The sequence below is a fragment of the Balaenoptera acutorostrata genome, chromosome 6 (genome assembly GCF_949987535.1).
Source record: "Balaenoptera acutorostrata chromosome 6, mBalAcu1.1, whole genome shotgun sequence".
Taxonomy (NCBI): domain Eukaryota; kingdom Metazoa; phylum Chordata; class Mammalia; order Artiodactyla; family Balaenopteridae; genus Balaenoptera; species Balaenoptera acutorostrata.
The window spans coordinates 116,685,254-116,701,716 of record NC_080069.1 but is presented as its reverse complement, the minus strand read 5'-3'; the positions used below and the strand labels follow the sequence as shown (position 1 = coordinate 116,701,716).

Genomic DNA, 16,463 nt, shown 5'->3' with positions numbered 1-16,463 from the left:
TAAATAAGAAAAAGACAAACAACCCAAAAGAATATTGAGTGAAAGATGTAAATAGGCATTTCACAAAAGAGAAAACACAGATGGAGAATAAACATATGAAAAGATGCTCAACCTCACTAATCCTTTGGGGCAGATCCAAATCGATAAGTACTGTCAAGGGTGGGGAGCAATGGGAACTCTTCTTAATTGCTGGCGGGAGTGTAAATAGTAAAATCACCATGGAAAATACAGACTTTGTCTGACACAGCTGACCCTGTGCATATCCTGGCAACCCAGCAACTCCTCACCAGGTTATATTCTGGAAAGACTCTGGTATGTGTGCATTAGAAGTCATGTAGATGGACACTCATTGCAGCATTGTTTATTTTAATGAAAAATTGGAAAAACCCAAATATCTGCAATAGGAAAATTAAAAAATAAATGGAATATTAGATAGCAGTGAATAATGGTCACATGCGAGAATGTGGATGAATGTTGGCTACAATATTGAGTAAAAAATGGAACTAGTAGAAGACTATGCATAGTATATTACTAGCATAAAGTTCAAAAACATGGAAAACAATGATAATAATTTTATGGGATCAGGAATTAGTTTTTGTTTTTAAAGCAAGGCAATGATAAACACAAAATACAAGATAGTGGTTATCTTCAGGATGAGGTAGGAGAGGGATGGGCTGGAATACTCAGGAAGACTCAGTGGTCTTGGTAGTGTCCTAGTTTCTATCTTTCGTAATGCTCTAGTTGGGTTCACAGGTGTTCATCTTATGCTTCACAACTTATATCACTTACAAGTTTTGTGTATGTATCAAATATAACAAAAAGAAAAATGAACTCCAGTTACACACTTTAAAAAAAAGTAAGATATAACCAAAAAAGAACAAAGAATATAAAATAAAGGGCTGGACAGAGACAAAGATAGTAGGTTAAGGCACACACACAAAAAACAATGTAGGAGCACCAACATTATCATCAAAGTAGAATTCAATACCAAAAGCACTGAACAGGACAGAGATAGACACTAGCTAATGAAGAAAGATACATTCCCTGAGAAAGATAAAATGATCATAAACCTTGTACCAAACAACACAGCAGCCAACTAATATAAAGTAAAAACTCCAGGGAAAAAAAATCTCAGTAGTTTGTCTTAATATTCTTCCTGTTTGGTGGTAGCAGAGTCCTCCCTGCAATGGTGCTGCTGGCCAGGCCCCCTCTTGAGCAGTGCCGTGGCTTTGAGGAGTCACCTCTGAGACAGGTGCCCACCTTTCCCAGTGATTTGGAAAGGCCTCAGGGAGTGTGGCCAGGCTCCCAGGGGTCCCAGTCCAGACTTCCAGCCCAGCTCCTGCACCTGCTTCTATATCTGGCCTCCCCATGGATGACGCCTACTTCTTCCTGCTTCTTCTCCTGACCTGCCTGATGTTCATCAACTTTCTAGGCTCCTAATCTACAAGATTTCTTCCCTGGACTCTCCTGGCCTGGGGGGCATTTAATCTGTGAAAATGGACCCACCCTTCTCTCTTCCCTTCCCCATCTTCCCATCTGTGCCAACTGGCTGTGTGAACTTAGCAAGTGGCTGGCCACCCTGAGTTCTGCTGTTCCCTTTGCACAAGGCAATGGTGCAAGAGGCACAGACCATGCCTGTGATAGACGGGGCTAGCCATGAGAGGGAGGGTGGCTTTCTGGCTGTCAGTCTCCCTTTCTCCCTGCTTCTCTTGTCCTGGCCTATCTGAGCCAACCTGCTGGCCAGCACCTGGGTGGCAGCTTAAGATGGGCCACACCTCTCGGCCTTGCTGTTGAATCCTCACTCCTGTTGCCCTGGGATGCGGCCTCCTTCTCTGTCTCTCAGGCCATTCCAAGGCACTCCTTGGCTTGGAGCCTGGTCCGGTGAAGCCCGCTCCACCCCTCAGAAAGGCAGAGTTGCAAAATATTTGGGGCTTTTCCTGTCTGTCCTGGCCTTCCTTCTAGGCAGAGTTGCTTGTTTACAGTGGTAAGTTGCTCTCAGGGTCTGCCACTCACTAGCTCTGTGACCTGGAACAAGCTCCTTCACCTCTCAGAGCGTCAGCGTCTTCATCTGTAGAATGGGGATGATGGTACTTTGAGTGAAAATGAAATGAGATCATATCTGAAGGCACTAGCCTATGATAAGTACCCAGTACTCAGTAGCTATCATTATTGTCCGGTCGTCATCACTATTATCATTATTATTTGTTGTTGGCAGAGTATTTTGTAAGCAACAAGACCCCTTGTAGTAAGCTGCTTTCTTCCAGAGTTGCAGCTTCACTTTGCTTTGCAGAGCATGACTCCAGGTTTCTGCTTTTGTCACAGTCGCTCTGTTTGTGGTCATTTTTGTGGTGGGTATAACTTGATTGTTTGCTTATTAGTAACTCAGCACCAGTAATTCACTTTTTCAATTGACCTCTGTTGCTTATGAAGTACCCCACTGCCTGGCCCTGCGGCACTGCCTGGCCCTTCCCAGTTCCAGCTGTGTGTGAACTGGAGGGGGTTCCCCTCTGTGTGTGTGGCACCAGAGGGGACCAGGCATGTGCTCATGGCCAAGAGCTCAGATAGCATAACTACCAGCATCCCTGTAACTTGTGCCACGAGACTCAGGCCTGGCTGACTGTCTGTGCCTCGATGCCTCCTCTGGTATGGCCCCTGAGGTCATGGGAGGCCCAGGTGTCTGTCAGCCTCCAAGCATGGGGAAAGGTAGGCTGGTGTCCAGGAAACCCAGCTCCTGGAAACTTCCCTGGCCTAAAGGAGTAGGGGGAGCCTTGCCATTGTCAGTGCTAAGGACCACCCCCACCCACCGCCTTCAAGGCCCTTGGGCTCCTCTTGGTTCAGTGTTCTGGGCTGAGTTAGCTTCCTGCGTAGGCAGAGTGAGGCGCACCCATGAATAATCTTAGCCCCACTGTTTGAGCACCTGGGGTTGGCTGAACCCTGTGCCTGGTCCACTTGCTCATGTGACCCTCATGATGGCTCTATGCTTGTCCCTCTGTTTACAAAGAAACCAAGTCTTGAAGTGGTTAAGTGACTTGCCCAAGATCACATGGCCGGTAATTGGCAGAGCTGGGACTGGAACTTGACATCATCGCACTTACCCCCATTCTCTGAAGCTTGATGGGATGGGGTACCCTCAGAGCCCCAGGCCCCCACCAGATCAGTTGCCCCCCATAGGTAGGCCCCAGGGATTGAAATGAGCAGAATGAAATACTGACCCTCGAATCTGGGGCTCCCAACTGTGACCTGCATCCCCTGTTCTGGAAGCATCCACAAGGACCAGCACACACTGAGGGTGGAGCTGGATCTTGCACTGGTGAGGGAGCCCCCCTTTATGTGCCTGGGGAACGAGGCTTCTCTGGGTCCTGAAGGAGGGGTGGAGGAGAAGGGGTCAGGCGGAACTGTGGGGGGTGCCTTGCAGTCCTCTATTCACCCCTGCGCTCCTCCCTCTGGACTCAGGGAGGGTTGATTCCCCAGGAGCTAGGGCACTGAGGATATGAAGCCTCCTTGAGCCTTAGTTTCCTTATCAGTAAAATGGAGGTAGTGCCAGTAGCTGCCTCATAGGTGAGTGTGAGGAATCAGTGAGACGGACAGACAAGGCTGGAAGTCGCTGAGGCAAGGGCTCAAGGAAAGGCTGCTATTTCCCCCCTCCCACCTCCCCTTGTTTTCCTCCTCCTTTGTCTCTGTCACTGCCCCAGCTCTGGTTCAAATCGCAACTTTGCCATTTCCTAGCTGTGTGGCCTTGGGAAGGTTCCTTAACATCTCTGAGCCTACTTTTCTGTTCTGTAAGATGGGAATGCTGAGGAAGGCATGGTATCATCCTCGTAAAGCGCTCACACAGGGCGTGGTGCACAGAAGCCTCCCAGAAGGAGAGTTTCTTCCCTCCTTCCTTCTCTGGCCATGATCTGAAGCCTGCCCCATCTCTGCATTGTTTCTTGAGCCTAACTGATGCTTCAGCTGTCACCTGCCTGACTCCCGGTCACCACCTCGTGGCCTGATGGGTGACTGCAGGTTCAGAAGCAAAATTCAAACTAGCTTCTGGTCTGTGTTGGGGATTTAATAGCAAAGCACCCCAAGGGAGGTAAGGAGTGAAAGTGGGGTGCTGCACACAGAAAGGCGCCTGGATGTTCCGTGCAGACAGGAGATGCACGAGGGGCCCCCGCCACTGGGCCCGTTCTTGCTAGATTCTGTGCTGAGAACTTCCTGCACTTCACTTCGTTGCAGATTTGGCTCCGATTTGAATCAGGGTTTTTCAAATGAAGAAACGGGCTTCTGGGACCATGGTGGGGCACATCAAGGGCTCCAAGGAATTGAAAATGTACGTTTTTGATACATTTTTGTAACCTAGGGAGCGGATACAGAGGTTTTTGGTTTTTATTATTCCTCTTGAGGCCACAAATAGGTACTTTACATATGCTTCTCTCTATTATTCAGAATCTCACAGTGTGCTCACTTTATTCTCAGCTAAATCAGAGTATGGGATGTGTCAGTTGTCCTGTCACTGCCAAGGGCCTGACTGACCCCTGGCATGCCCAGTGTGGGCATCTCACCTCCTGCTGTCTCTGGCCTTTGGACCCTGAATTTAACCTGGGTGTGCCCCGCCTCACTGGTCCTCTGAGGCTCCAACCTCTGAGCACTTGTTCCGGCTGTTCCCTCCTTCAGGAGGCTTCCCCTGATTTCCCAGGCACAGCTGATGAACCCCCTCCCCCAGCTTTGAGTCCTTTGTGCTTGTCTCGCAGCTCCTTCTTATGCTTTTCCCAGGCGGGCAGGGTTCTGGGAGGGTCTGCCATGCAGGGGATGAAGACCAAAAGGGATGAGCAATCCGGGGGCTGTCTCCATTCTCCAGTCAAGCCCCAGGGGTTGCCCTGCAGTCAAAGCCATAATAGAGCCCCCTGTCCATCCGTCAGTGTGCAGGGTCAAGGTCTGTCTGGTGTGGGGTCTGGGACACTCAGAGGCCAAAAGGGGGCATCTGAGGCAGAGCAGCGCTGGTCAGCAGGACAGGAGGAACTGCAGAGGGCAGAGTCTTCACTGTCAAGTGGACATTACAATTGTTTTCGCCCCACGGGGCTTCGAGGAGAAAGTGGAACGAGATATGCAAGGCTTAGCACAGCGTGGGGTGCACGGTGAGCATCCCTGAGGGCTGCTCCCAGAGGCAATGGGTGGAACCCCTCAGCCACCTAATTCTCTGCCTCAGTGCCCGTCGAACCTTCCAGCAGGTCAGCCATGGGCGAGCAGGCCAACTGCATTGCCTGAGCCCAGGGGGCGCCCCTCTCATCACAGTGGGGGTCTGCAGGGCTGTATGCAGCCACCCTCCTTCAGACCATCCTCCTAATGCCTGTTGGACCGCCCGTCTAACCGCGCATCTGTCAGGTAGATTCGCATTCCACGTAGCTGCTGCAGAGACCTCACCTTCTCCAATCCAGCCTCACAGCCCTCAGTTTTCTCAGGGAAGGCAGCAGTGGTGAACTCCAGAGGCAGGACCGGGCCGGGCCTCAGACCCTCGAAGACAAGTTTCGTAGGGTGGGCTCAGAGTCACGTTCCTCTCCTGGGACCACCCCTCTTCCCAACTCCCACAGAACGGTGGTCTAGACCCTCTCCAACCCCAGGTTCCTGGGAGGAATCACCCTGGAGCAAGTTACTTCTCTCCAAGCCTCAGTTTTCTCATCTTTGCAATGGGATAAGAACTGTTCTTAGTTGTTGTGAGGGTCAGTGAGCTAAAGTCTGTGACTGGCAGTGGCAGGGACTTGGCTACTATTGGTCCTTTGGAAAGAGGGGCCTGGAGGGAGACCTTCTCCCACACCCTCTCTTGTCTCCATACTCGGCCTACATTTCCTCCCCCTCCCCTGACTTCACTTTCTGGGCTGGGGGGAGAAGACAAGCAGGAGAGAGGGGAGCAGTGGATTAGCACAGCCCCTCCCCTCCACCCCCCAAACATTTTGTTTTTTTAAATGAAAGCTTCTTTATTTATTTATTTAATTTATTTTTGGCTGTGTTGGGTCTTCGTTTCTGTGCGAGGTCCCTCTGCAGCCGTGGCGAGTGGGGGCCACTCTTCTTCGCGGTGCGCGGGCCTCTCACCGTCGCGGCCTCTCTTGTTGCGGAGCACAAGCTCCAGACGCGCAGGCTCAGTAGCTGTGGGCCACGGGCCCAGTTGCTCCGCGGCACGTGGGATCCCCCCAGACCAGGGCTCGAACCCGTGTCGCCTGCATTGGCAGGCAGATTCTCAACCACTGCGCCACCAGGGAAGCCCCCCCAAACATTTTTTAGTGACAGGATTTTGTCGGCAAGAGAGCTGGCAGCCCACTGCTGGGAGTGGGGTGGGGCGTTTGAGCTGGGAGGCTCCTCTCTCAGAAGCCTAGGCCTGGGGCTTGGTTGGAAGACCCAGTTTAGTCCTGCCTCTGTGCTGTGCAGTCTAGGCCAAGTGACTTAATTTCTCTGAGCCTCAGTGAGGCCACTCTGAAGGTAGGAGAGAGTTTCCTTGCTCCCTGGGTCCCTGGGCCTGACCTTGAAGGACCAGGTTGCAGGGCCAGAGAGTGTGGGCTTGGGGAGGCATCCGAGGTGGTGTTGAGGCCATGGGTTTACAGCTAAACCTGGTTTTGAGCCCTGGTTCTTCTGCCTCTTGTTGGCTTTGTCATATTGAACTAGTCATTTCCTCCTTCTAAGCCTTGGGTTTCCCTTCTGAAACATGGGACCTTGACATCTGCCTCTTGGGGGTGTGTGGTGTGCGAAGAAAGTGATGAATGGAAGGGACTCACCCAGAAGCCCCTGGGGCTGGGAATCACCCGAGGCTGCAGGAGAGAGTGGGGCGGAGCTGCCCCCACGGGCGCTGGTGCCCCTGGGCAGAGGGAGAGATGCTTGAGGTGGCTTCCAGGTGATCCCAGCTGCAGGAGAGGCGAGGAGGTTGAGAAGGAGCAACCAGAAGGTGAGGGAAGGAGGAGCGCATCAGGACGTCAGGTCTGTGGGCGTGAGACCTCCCAGATGCACAACCAGGCAGATATGTGCAATGATGTACCCAGGTGTGGTTGTGCAAACGTCTTCACCGACACACGGACAGAAGTCTGAGACACCCAACTCCATACACAGATCTAGACAGCCAGCTGCACACCATACACCAATACGTGCAGACTCCCAGCTTCCTACACAATCTACCCAGGCAAACTGACCCACAGAGCTATTTCCATAGACACATGGACACGCACGCACACACACTGATACTCCCCAAGGTACCCTGAGGAAACCTGAGACCTCAAGGAACATACTTTGAGAACCACATTCCTTGAGTCTCTGCCATCTCCACACCCCCGACCCCACCCCCACCCCCATCTCCCCTGGATCCCAGGGCCATGTCCAGCCCCGAGTCCTCAGGATTCCTCAGGATTTGGCCTCAGCTTCATTCTCCCTGTCACATTCCCCTGGGTGAGCTCGCCCACCTTGTGCCTCAGTGACCATCCCCCTGGTTGTTGAACACCTGGATACTCAGGTCTGGTCCTTTTGAGGCTCAGCCCTGTCCAAGACACCTCTTGGATGCCCCAGAGACCCTCAGCTCCACGTGCCCCAGATCAGAGTGCTCCAGGGACCCCATCACAGTGATCCAGGAGCCTAGATGTTGCCCTGACTCCCCTCTCACCAGTATCTCCAGGATCTGCCCCCTTCTTTCTCCCCAGTTTTACCACCCTAGTCAAAGCCATTGTCATCTGTCACCTAGGTGACCCAGTTGACCCCAGTCTCCAGTCCATCTGACCTAATTGGATCTATTCTCCACTCAGCATCAGGACCCTGGATGGTCTGCCCTTGCCTCCAGCCTCACTGCTTCTCCCCCAGCCCCAAACTTAGCTATTCTTGCAGTTTAAGAGACTCACAAGATTTTGCCAGCCCCTGAGTTTTTGCACAAGCCTGGAGCGCTTGCAGACACTCCTCCCCATTCAGTGCCCCCATGCCGGCTAACTTCCCATCTCAGCTTAATATGTAGCTTCTTCCAGGAAGCCTTCCATGATGCTCCACCCCTCCAGATGAGGTTGGGTACTCCTATAACAAGGCTGCACTGTACCTCAACTGAGTTCACATCACACTGTCCTCCGTGAGGCAGGGACCAAGCCCCAGTTCTCAGCCTAGTGGCTGGCACTTAAGGGGCCCTTCATATTGGTTGGTTGAATGAATGATTGTGTTGGGGAAAGGGATGGAGTGGGATGGGAGGGATGCATTTGTTTCAAGGATGGAGATGGGTCGGGGTTGGGATAGGACAAGGTTGGGGAGATGACAGTTATGGGGTGGGACAAGGGAATGTGTTCGGCTAGACCAGGGACCCCAGGCTCTCCCTTCCTGACCTGCTGTCCCTGGTGCCCATTGAGAAATCTGCTGACGTCTCGTGCAGGACTGGCTCAGGCCCCGCACAGCCTCCCCCCAAGGAGAGGCACCACAGGCGTGTACAGGTTGGTTTATTTACAAATATACTGATGTCTCATCTTTTTTTGTTGTTTCCATTTTCTGCTTTTGTGGGAAGAGGCAGAAGGTGAGAGTGGAGGGCAGGGCGGGGTGGTGATGTGGTAAACGCTAATAAATAATTTAACAATGACAAGTTATTAAATAAAATGTGTCTGGGGATGGCGGGTGGACAGTGAGAGTCTGTACAAGGAGAACAGCAATGGCCGGTGGCCCGGTCCCCACACCTGGCTGGGCTGAGCTCCCGTGGGACCCTGGAGGGGGCGGGGGCGCAGCAGAGAGGCCCATTGGAAATGGCACCGTCCAAAGGCCAAACGTTGGAGGGTCCCTCCTGCTCCCCTGGCCCCCAGGCGGCGTGTCTACGAGTGTGGGTCCGTGAGCCTTCATGTGTGTCTGGGTGTGAGTGTGTCTGTGTGCGTGCCTGTGAGCGTGGACCCCCTTCCCCGTGGGGCAGAGTGAGCCCAGAGCTGCAGGTTCTCCCAGATGGGAGATGAGAGTCTCACCCCAGGTGGTGCCCAGAGCTCAGGCTGGGCCCAGGCAGGGGTCAGCCAGTTCTCCTTCCCCCAAGCCTCACTGCTAGGGCCCTGCTCATCTGGACGTGGTGGACCCCCCTACCTCATCCTCTCCAGGAAGCCTCCCAAGATGCCCAGCCCACTGGCACTGGCCCCTTCTCTATGGGCTCTGCTGAGCCCATGGTCTGACCCTTAGAACCACAGTGTCCCCTGTGTGGCCTCCCTGGAAGGCTCCATGGGGTAGGTGGTAACACTCGCTGTGTTACCTGGGGCATATCCCTTCCTCTCTCTGAGCCTCAACTTCCCCAAAGGGAAACAGGACTCGGCTTTTCTCCAGCACTCCCCCTGCCCACCTCTCACTTTCTCCCTCTTCCTCCGGAGACCAGACTGTCACCTCCCCCTTCCCTTGGGCTTCCCACCCAGGCACCATGTGATGGTGATCCCATATCACGGCAGGGGTGGGGGTGGTCCTGGCTACTCACGCCCCCCACCTCAGGTCAAGGCTGCACTTCCCTGCGTGAAGTGGGAAGAGCCTGGCCACCTCAGCTAGCCCCAGACCCCAGCAAGTCTGCTTGGTTGTGCGTGCTTCTGCTGGGTGACCTTCTCTGAGCCTCAGGTTCCTCATCTGAGAAATGGGTCCCCAACAATGTCCAGACAGGCTTGGGGCGAAATGTGTATGCCTCTCCTCCTAGGAGAGAGCCCCTCAAGGCAGGGGGGCCTACATCTTGTGCATCTGTGTCCCCACACCTAGTCCAGGGCCGGGCAGAGTGGGCATCAGAGTCTGGGGGCAGTGAGCTGCAGTACAGTGAAGGTGCTACCTAAACTAGCTGATGGGGCATCTTTGGCATGAGGGGCTGAGGTCCCTCTTGCTTTGACAATCTGTGGGTCATCAGCGTGGGTGTCCTGTACCAGCTCCTGGCAGGGAGCAGTGTAATGGCAGAGGCAGAGCCCAGGCTGGAGTTGGGGTTTATGAGGCCCCAGAATGGCAATTTTACCAAGACGAGTCATGCCCCCTGACCTGGAGGTCGTTCACCAGACACAGGGGATGAGGAGCTGGCGTGGTGTCCCTATTCTCTGCTCCAGCTCTGTCCCTGACTAGTTGAGAGAGGCCTTGTCCCTGCCCCTCTCCTGGCTCACATTTCCCAGCTGCAGAATAAGGGGTGGACTAGTTGACCCATTCCTGAGGTTCCTTCCAACTTAAAGAGTCTGGGAGAGAAGGGCCAGGCCCACTGGTGGGGGAGAACATCTACCCCTGGACCTGCCCCAAGTGCCCCTGGCATGATTCGACTGTGTGGGCATAAGAGGAGAAAGGGGACCATCTCTCAAGAAACCAGAGTGGCTGCCTAAGGGACCAGTGGTGACCCAGGACCAAGAGATGGCACAGAACCTAGGTGGGCTGAGGCTGCAGAAGGACTCAGGACATCAACTAAGACCCTGTGGAAGTTCTGTGTAGAACAAGAAGAGCCCAGAAGGGCCAGGCTGGCTGCTTGGGCCTGAGGGCTGACTCCGAGCCGCGTCTCCGCTCTGACAGCTCTGCCATGGTGAAGAGCGTGGCAAGACGTGAGTGCAGAAGCCCAGGAGGGGCGGGGAGGTTGGCTTAGGATGCTCTGGAGGGACTGAGGTCTCCCCAGAGGACAGAGAAGCAAAATCATAGAGGATGTTGGTGAACTTCTAGGATCCCAGGAAGGGCCAGACAGAGGGGCCCTTCTCCAGACGGGTGGAGAGACACCCGTCATCCCATCAGCTCAAAGGCTGGACCAGGCAGACTTCTGCAGCCTAGGGCTCAGTGTTAGAATGGAAAGCAGAGCCATGAGCACTGACTGAGGACACAGTGGCCTCCAGGGGCCAGCAAGGGGTCACTGAGAACAGGGCCCTTCAGCCTGGCCTCACTTCCTCTTTTGACAGGGTTAGAGTTGGGTAGATTGGGGGCAGAGGTTGATACAGTATCTGGCTCCTAGCAGGGCGTTTGACAAAATGGTCCACATGCCTTGGGTGAGACACACAGGGCCGACTCCTTACATCGGCAGATGTGCTGAGGAGAGAGAACAAACCAGTGGTCACAGAGTTGGGGTGCAGAGAAACTCCACAGGCTGGACTGAATCAAATAAGAGGAAACGTAACAAGAAAAAAGTCAAGGTCCTTCACTGGATCTCCAGGGACCAGTAAGTGCCCCCTCCACACACACACAGAAGAGAGTTGTGGCTTAGCTGTCACACATGTGTCAGGGTCAGGGGCTCTGGTTACAGAAGGGCAGGGTGAGTTTCCAAGGTTATGTGCCCTAAACCATTCACTGGATCTCAGGCCACATTAACAGGCAGGGTGCCTAAAGTTGGGGAGGTGATTGACCTGCTCACTTTGGCTGGCTGATGACAGTGGGAGGACTGGATTATATCTGTTCCATACCTTTAAAGGGAAAGCTGGAGCCAGGCTGGGCGGTACAGTTTAAAAGGAAGAGCTGGAGCAGCTGGAAAAGCCTGGCTTTGAGAAGCGAGGACTCAGGGCTGAATAGGGCAGAGGTGAAATCAGCAGAAAAGGCAGCTGACTTGGGGCCCGATGAAGTCACTGGAGGTATGCGAGGAGAGGCAGAAGTGGCTTGGGCAGGAACCAAACATCCTATGGAGTGCCAAGTGGGTGACTTTTGAGATGCTTTTCCGCCTGGAGGTTCTGCCATTTGGTCTGATCCTACCTGGTTCTGCGGCCTCTGTCTCTGCCCAGGCAGCCCCCGTCTGGGCAGAGGCTAAGATACATCTGTGTCCATGTGCTTCAAGCTCACCTTAACCTCCTCGCTTCCTCCCTCCCCCCCTATTGCTATCAGAGGGACTCCCTGCCCCTGTCTGGCCTCTTCCCCCTTCCTGACAGGGCAGGGCTGACCCGCAGAGGCCTGTCTGTCTCTTTCAGCATGTCTCTTTCAGCATGTCCATATACCTGTGTGTGCTTCCGCATGGGTGTGCCTTTAAGTGTGTGCATTTGCATGTATGTCTCCATCCCTTTGAGTCAGCCTGGGCTCAACCTACCCGTCCCTGGTCCCCCCATGATTCCCCCTCAGGGCAGAGCTGTGGTGGGCTTGGCCCACCTGCCAGACTCTTCCCTACTCCTGCTCCAGGCTCCAGCTGGAAGGGGTGATCCTAGGCTGGCGGGCCTGCCCTCAGAGGCGGGGGAGGTGGGCACAGTGCAGGGCACAGGTACACACGCTTCTCACACCATCGTCTGGGGGCATGCACGGGGGCCCTGCCTCGACCTAGGCCCATGCCATGGAGGTGGCCTGGACAGAGAGAGGACATTTAAAAAAATAGAGAGAATTTAAGCTTCCCATAAAAGAGATGGGGAGGGGGAAGGAGGCGATGGAGGCCGAGGTGGGGCTGGGAGATGAGTGGCTGTCCGAGAGCTCTGGGTCCCTGGGGGTGACAGTCTCTGTAGGCAGGACACAGCCCCTGCCCAGGCTGTGCCCGTCTGCCTGTCTGGCTGTGCCCAGTGGGCACTTTAGCCAGGCCCAGTTGGCCGAGGGGAGGGCACCGTATGGCTGTCTGTAGAGTCTGTGCGGGTGGCGAGGCAGCCTCTGCGGCCTGCAGTCCCACCCCAGGGCCCTCGCCCAAGCGTCCGTGCGGCCCGGCTGGCTCTCAGGAGGCGAAGTAGGAACTCTGCATGGAGTAGAGCCTGTCGATGGGGTTCCCCACGCGGGCCTGCAGGGAGCCCACATCCGAGGAGCCGAGGAAGCAGTCGCTGAGGCTGGTTAAGGAGGTATCACTGTCGATGTCGTGGAAGATGGAGTCGTTCCCTGGGAGACAGAGGCGGTGTCAGCACCGGGGTACAGGCTGGGGCTCCTGCGGGCCCTGTTGGCCCTACAGGCAGTGTGGCTGGAGGTGAGGGAGGGACAGGATGACCTGCCGACTGTGCCCGACCAGAGGGGTTGGGGGCTGTGGGTGAGGTCTCCAGGGCGCCCCCTTCCGGTCAGGAGGAGGCAGGTGGACTGTGTTGGAAGGGTCTGCCGGGGGCCCTGGGGCGCGAGGTGGCTGTTTCGGCCCCAGGCCTGCCAGGTCAGGCAGGGGGCAGGGGCGGTGCTGGGGCAGCAGGGGGTCGGGCGGCTTACCATAGGGGTTCATGTGGTCACCTGGCATTTGGGGCGGCGTGAGGCCCTGCTGGAAGGGGTCGCTGCTGCCATAGGGGCTCTGCTCCATGGCCACGATCTGCTGCTGCGGCGGGGCCAGCGGCGTGTAGGAGGCCATCATGCCCTCCATGCGACTCGACAGGACCTCTGGGGACAGAGCACGCCCTCACTGACCGGCCCTGCCTGCCCTGTCCTGGAGACCTCACAGATGTACCCCAGGAGTCCCATGACCTCCCTCACGACCCCCCAGTCCAGGCTGCCCACTGCGGTCTCTCTGACCTCCTCCTTCCCAGCCCTGCCCCTGCTGAGGTTGCCTGTAGCCTTCTAGGGTCACTGAGCCTACATATCTGACCCCCCACCCCACCAACCTTCCCCAGACACACACTCCAGCGTCTCTTCCAGAAAGAGCCCTCCCTCCCCACCTCCTCCCTTCCTCCTACAGCCCTGCCCTCCAGGAGCTCCCAGCCTGGGGAAGACAGAGGCTTCCAGTGAGCAGCCAGTACTGATTCGACAACAAATGGGTGCAGTGAGTGCCCTGCATCTGGGAGCATCAAGGTGGAGCCCACACCCCGGCCAACAATGCTCAGGGAAGGAAGGCTTCCTGGAGGAAGGGGCCCTCCACCTCCATGCGACTTAAACAACCAGCAGAGGTTCAACCAGCCGAGCAGGGGGCTGGCATGCCAGGCTGAAGGGCAGCAAAGGCAGAGAAGAGAGAAACTGCCCCGTGGGGGCAAGGAGCCCTGTCCTTGGGGCTGGAGCATGAGGACAAGAGAAGGTCATGCCTGGGGAGACAGATGGTTCCTTGGGGACCCGAGCTGAGTGGGGGCTCCCCTGAGGCTGTAGGAAGCCAGTGGAGGGTCTTAGCTGTGGAGGGACTGTGGAGAAAGGCTGGGAGGGTGGAGGCCAGAGGAGGAGACCATTGGGAGGGGTTGGGGTCCGTATTAATGCAGATGCGGGAAAGACTAAGAGGGCCATGAGGGACATGGGACAAGAAACCACTGCCTGATTTGGTGACTGAGCAGATGCAGTGCATGTAGGACAGGACGGGGGAGGTGACTCCTGGGTTCCTGGTGTGGGTACTGGGATGGTAGCGCCATTTGCTGAGATGGGGTAGGGGAGCTGTAGGGGGTGTTTTGTACATGTGGCAGCAGGGGCAGCGGTATGAAGTGCAGTATGGGCTGTGATGAGCTCAAGGGGACCGTGGAACATTCCTGGGGAGGCTGCATCCAGGGGGCATCTGGGAACACTGGAGAGTGAGACACAGCCTGGGAGCAGGCTGGGAGACCTGAGGCCGTGGCTGCAGCCCCAGAAGGCTGGGCCATCTCGGGAGAGGGGGCAGAGAGAGAAGACAGGAAGAGCTGGGCTCTGAGGCCACGGCCTTGAAGCCCAAGGTCCAGCCTGGGACACTGGTCTGGTCTCAGAGTTCTGAGTAGAAGGGGCTGCCCATCAATCCCTTGGCATCTGCCTCAGAGACCCCGGCTCACCTGGGAGCAGGCAGCTGAGGCCCCTACCCCAGTTTGGCAGACTCAGGGAGCTCCCAGTGCCCTCCCTTCAAGACCTAGAAGGCTCCAGGTCCCCATGGGGCCGGGGAGGCCAGCCCCAGCCCAAGTTGTGGAAACAGCATTTGGGCAAAGCCCAGTCCACTCTGGACTCCTCAACACCTTCAGACTTTCTCTGGAGACTTCTGCTGACTTCTACTGTGGGCAGTAGGGTGTATGGTCATGTTAAAAGCACAGGCTTAGGAGCCCTACACTCCGGGCTAAAGCCTGGCTGTGCCCCTTACTAGCTGAGTGATCCCAGCAAGTCCCTTAGTCTCCCTGAGCCTCAGTCTCCTCATCTGTGAGATGGGATGTAACGATGCCCTTCCTCTCAGGGATCTGTGAGAATTAAGTGAGACAGAGCGTGTGGAACGGTGAGAACAGTGCCTGGCACACCGCATCGCTGTTCTGAATATGGAAATTCTGCCACCCCTCTGGGCCGCCCACCCTGCCATCTCCCCTCCTGTGTCCCACGGCCCCCACTGCCTCTCTCCTTTACTGATCTCAGCAGGTTGCAAGGCAGCAGCTCCCTGGGCTCCGATAGCCCTGGCGGGAGGTTTCTTGGGAGTCTAGTTACAGAGACTGAGCCCCACCCCGGCCGCCCTGCTCACCCTGGCCCAGCCGCTGCGAGTTCTGCTGCTCCTGTTGCTGCTGGTGCCGCCGTGCCAGCTTCTTCATCTGCAGGAGACACAGGGTGTGCCAGTCTCCGCCTCCAGCCCCACGTCGTTCCCGCCCCACCCTCATCAGGCCCCTGGTCTTCTGCCTGCACCCCCTCCCCCTCCCACCCCTGTCCAGCGGGGTGGCAGGTGCCTGTACTCACCTTTGCTCTTTGGTTCTGAAACCAGACCTGGACCACACGCACGCTGAGGCCTGTCTCTGCCGCCAGCGTCTCTCGGACCTGCCCATAGAGAAGGAGACGGGTCAGGCCTGGGGGTAGGTGGGGGGGGCAGCAGCTGGGAGGCAGCAGGTTTGGGGGGATGGGCGGGGAGGGGGAGGGACGCCCAGCTCCCAGCAGGAGCAGAAGGGGTGGTGTCTGGAAAGGCAGCACGTGCGGGGGTGTCAGCCTCCACCCCACCCCAGCCGCCCCTCACCTTCCGGCAGGGCTTGGAGGAGACCTCAAAGGAGGCCTTGAAGGCTCTTCGCTGCTGCGTCGTGAGGATGGTCCGGGGTCGTTTGGGCCTCCGCGGGTCCTTCCCGTCATCCCCACTGCCCTTATTCTGGCTGCCCTGTCCCTTGGCCGGCTTCATGTCCCCATCTTCGTCCTCGCTCTTCACTGTGGGGGACACACCCCAGCCTGTCAGCCTTGTATCCTCAGGCAACTTGCTACCTGATGGGGTCCCATCACCTCCTGCTAACACCTGCCACGACTCCCCAGTGCCCTCAGGGTAAAGACCACCCCCTCCCCCCGGCCCACAGGCCCTGCCTATCTAGTCTCTCCTCTCCCATCTGGGCCCTGTGTGTCCCCTTCCCCAGCACACACTCCTCACTTCCTTATCTTGGACCCCCAGGGAGACCTGAGCCAAGGCCCCCAGACCTGCTCTGCTGACCCCACAGGCAGACACACCCAGGAAGGCACCCTGGTGAGCAGGCAGAGACACACAAGCACGCATGCACTGCACACTCAGATGCACATGCGTTCAGAATGGTAGAGATACAGGCCCACATGGGGACAGGTATGGGCGCTGCAGAAGCACACAGGTGTACACGTGGCTGGACACACCGAAGGGAGCACAGGATGCTCACTTGTGGCCGATCTGCTGTCCTCATCAGGACCATGGCCCGCCTGAGGAGAGATGCTGGCATCTGTGTTCATTCTGGCCCTGGGCTTCCCCTGACCCATCTTGCCTGGGACCCACCTTGTCCTGCTGGCCTCCGGTG

General features: G+C 56.3%; 1 protein-coding gene across 2 annotated transcripts in view; it reads right to left on the bottom strand.

Moving 5' to 3' along the window:
• Positions 1–11,851: 11,851 nt before the first annotated feature.
• The window catches only part of LMX1B (LIM homeobox transcription factor 1 beta), an 80,184-nt gene continuing 75,572 nt past the window's right edge, over positions 11,852–16,463 (bottom strand). Inside the window, exons 4-8 of one of the 2 annotated variants that reach the window (XM_007194668.3) lie at positions 15,677–15,858; positions 15,406–15,483; positions 15,197–15,263; positions 13,030–13,194; positions 11,852–12,717 (exon numbers count right to left, since the gene is read on the bottom strand). In XM_007194668.3, the coding sequence (XP_007194730.1) occupies positions 12,560–12,717; positions 13,030–13,194; positions 15,197–15,263; positions 15,406–15,483; positions 15,677–15,858 (650 nt within the window). In that variant the 3' untranslated portion in view covers positions 11,852–12,559. The remainder of the gene's footprint in view (positions 12,718–13,029; positions 13,195–15,196; positions 15,264–15,405; positions 15,484–15,676; positions 15,859–16,463) is intronic. The other variant, XM_007194669.3, reaches the window with a different exon arrangement.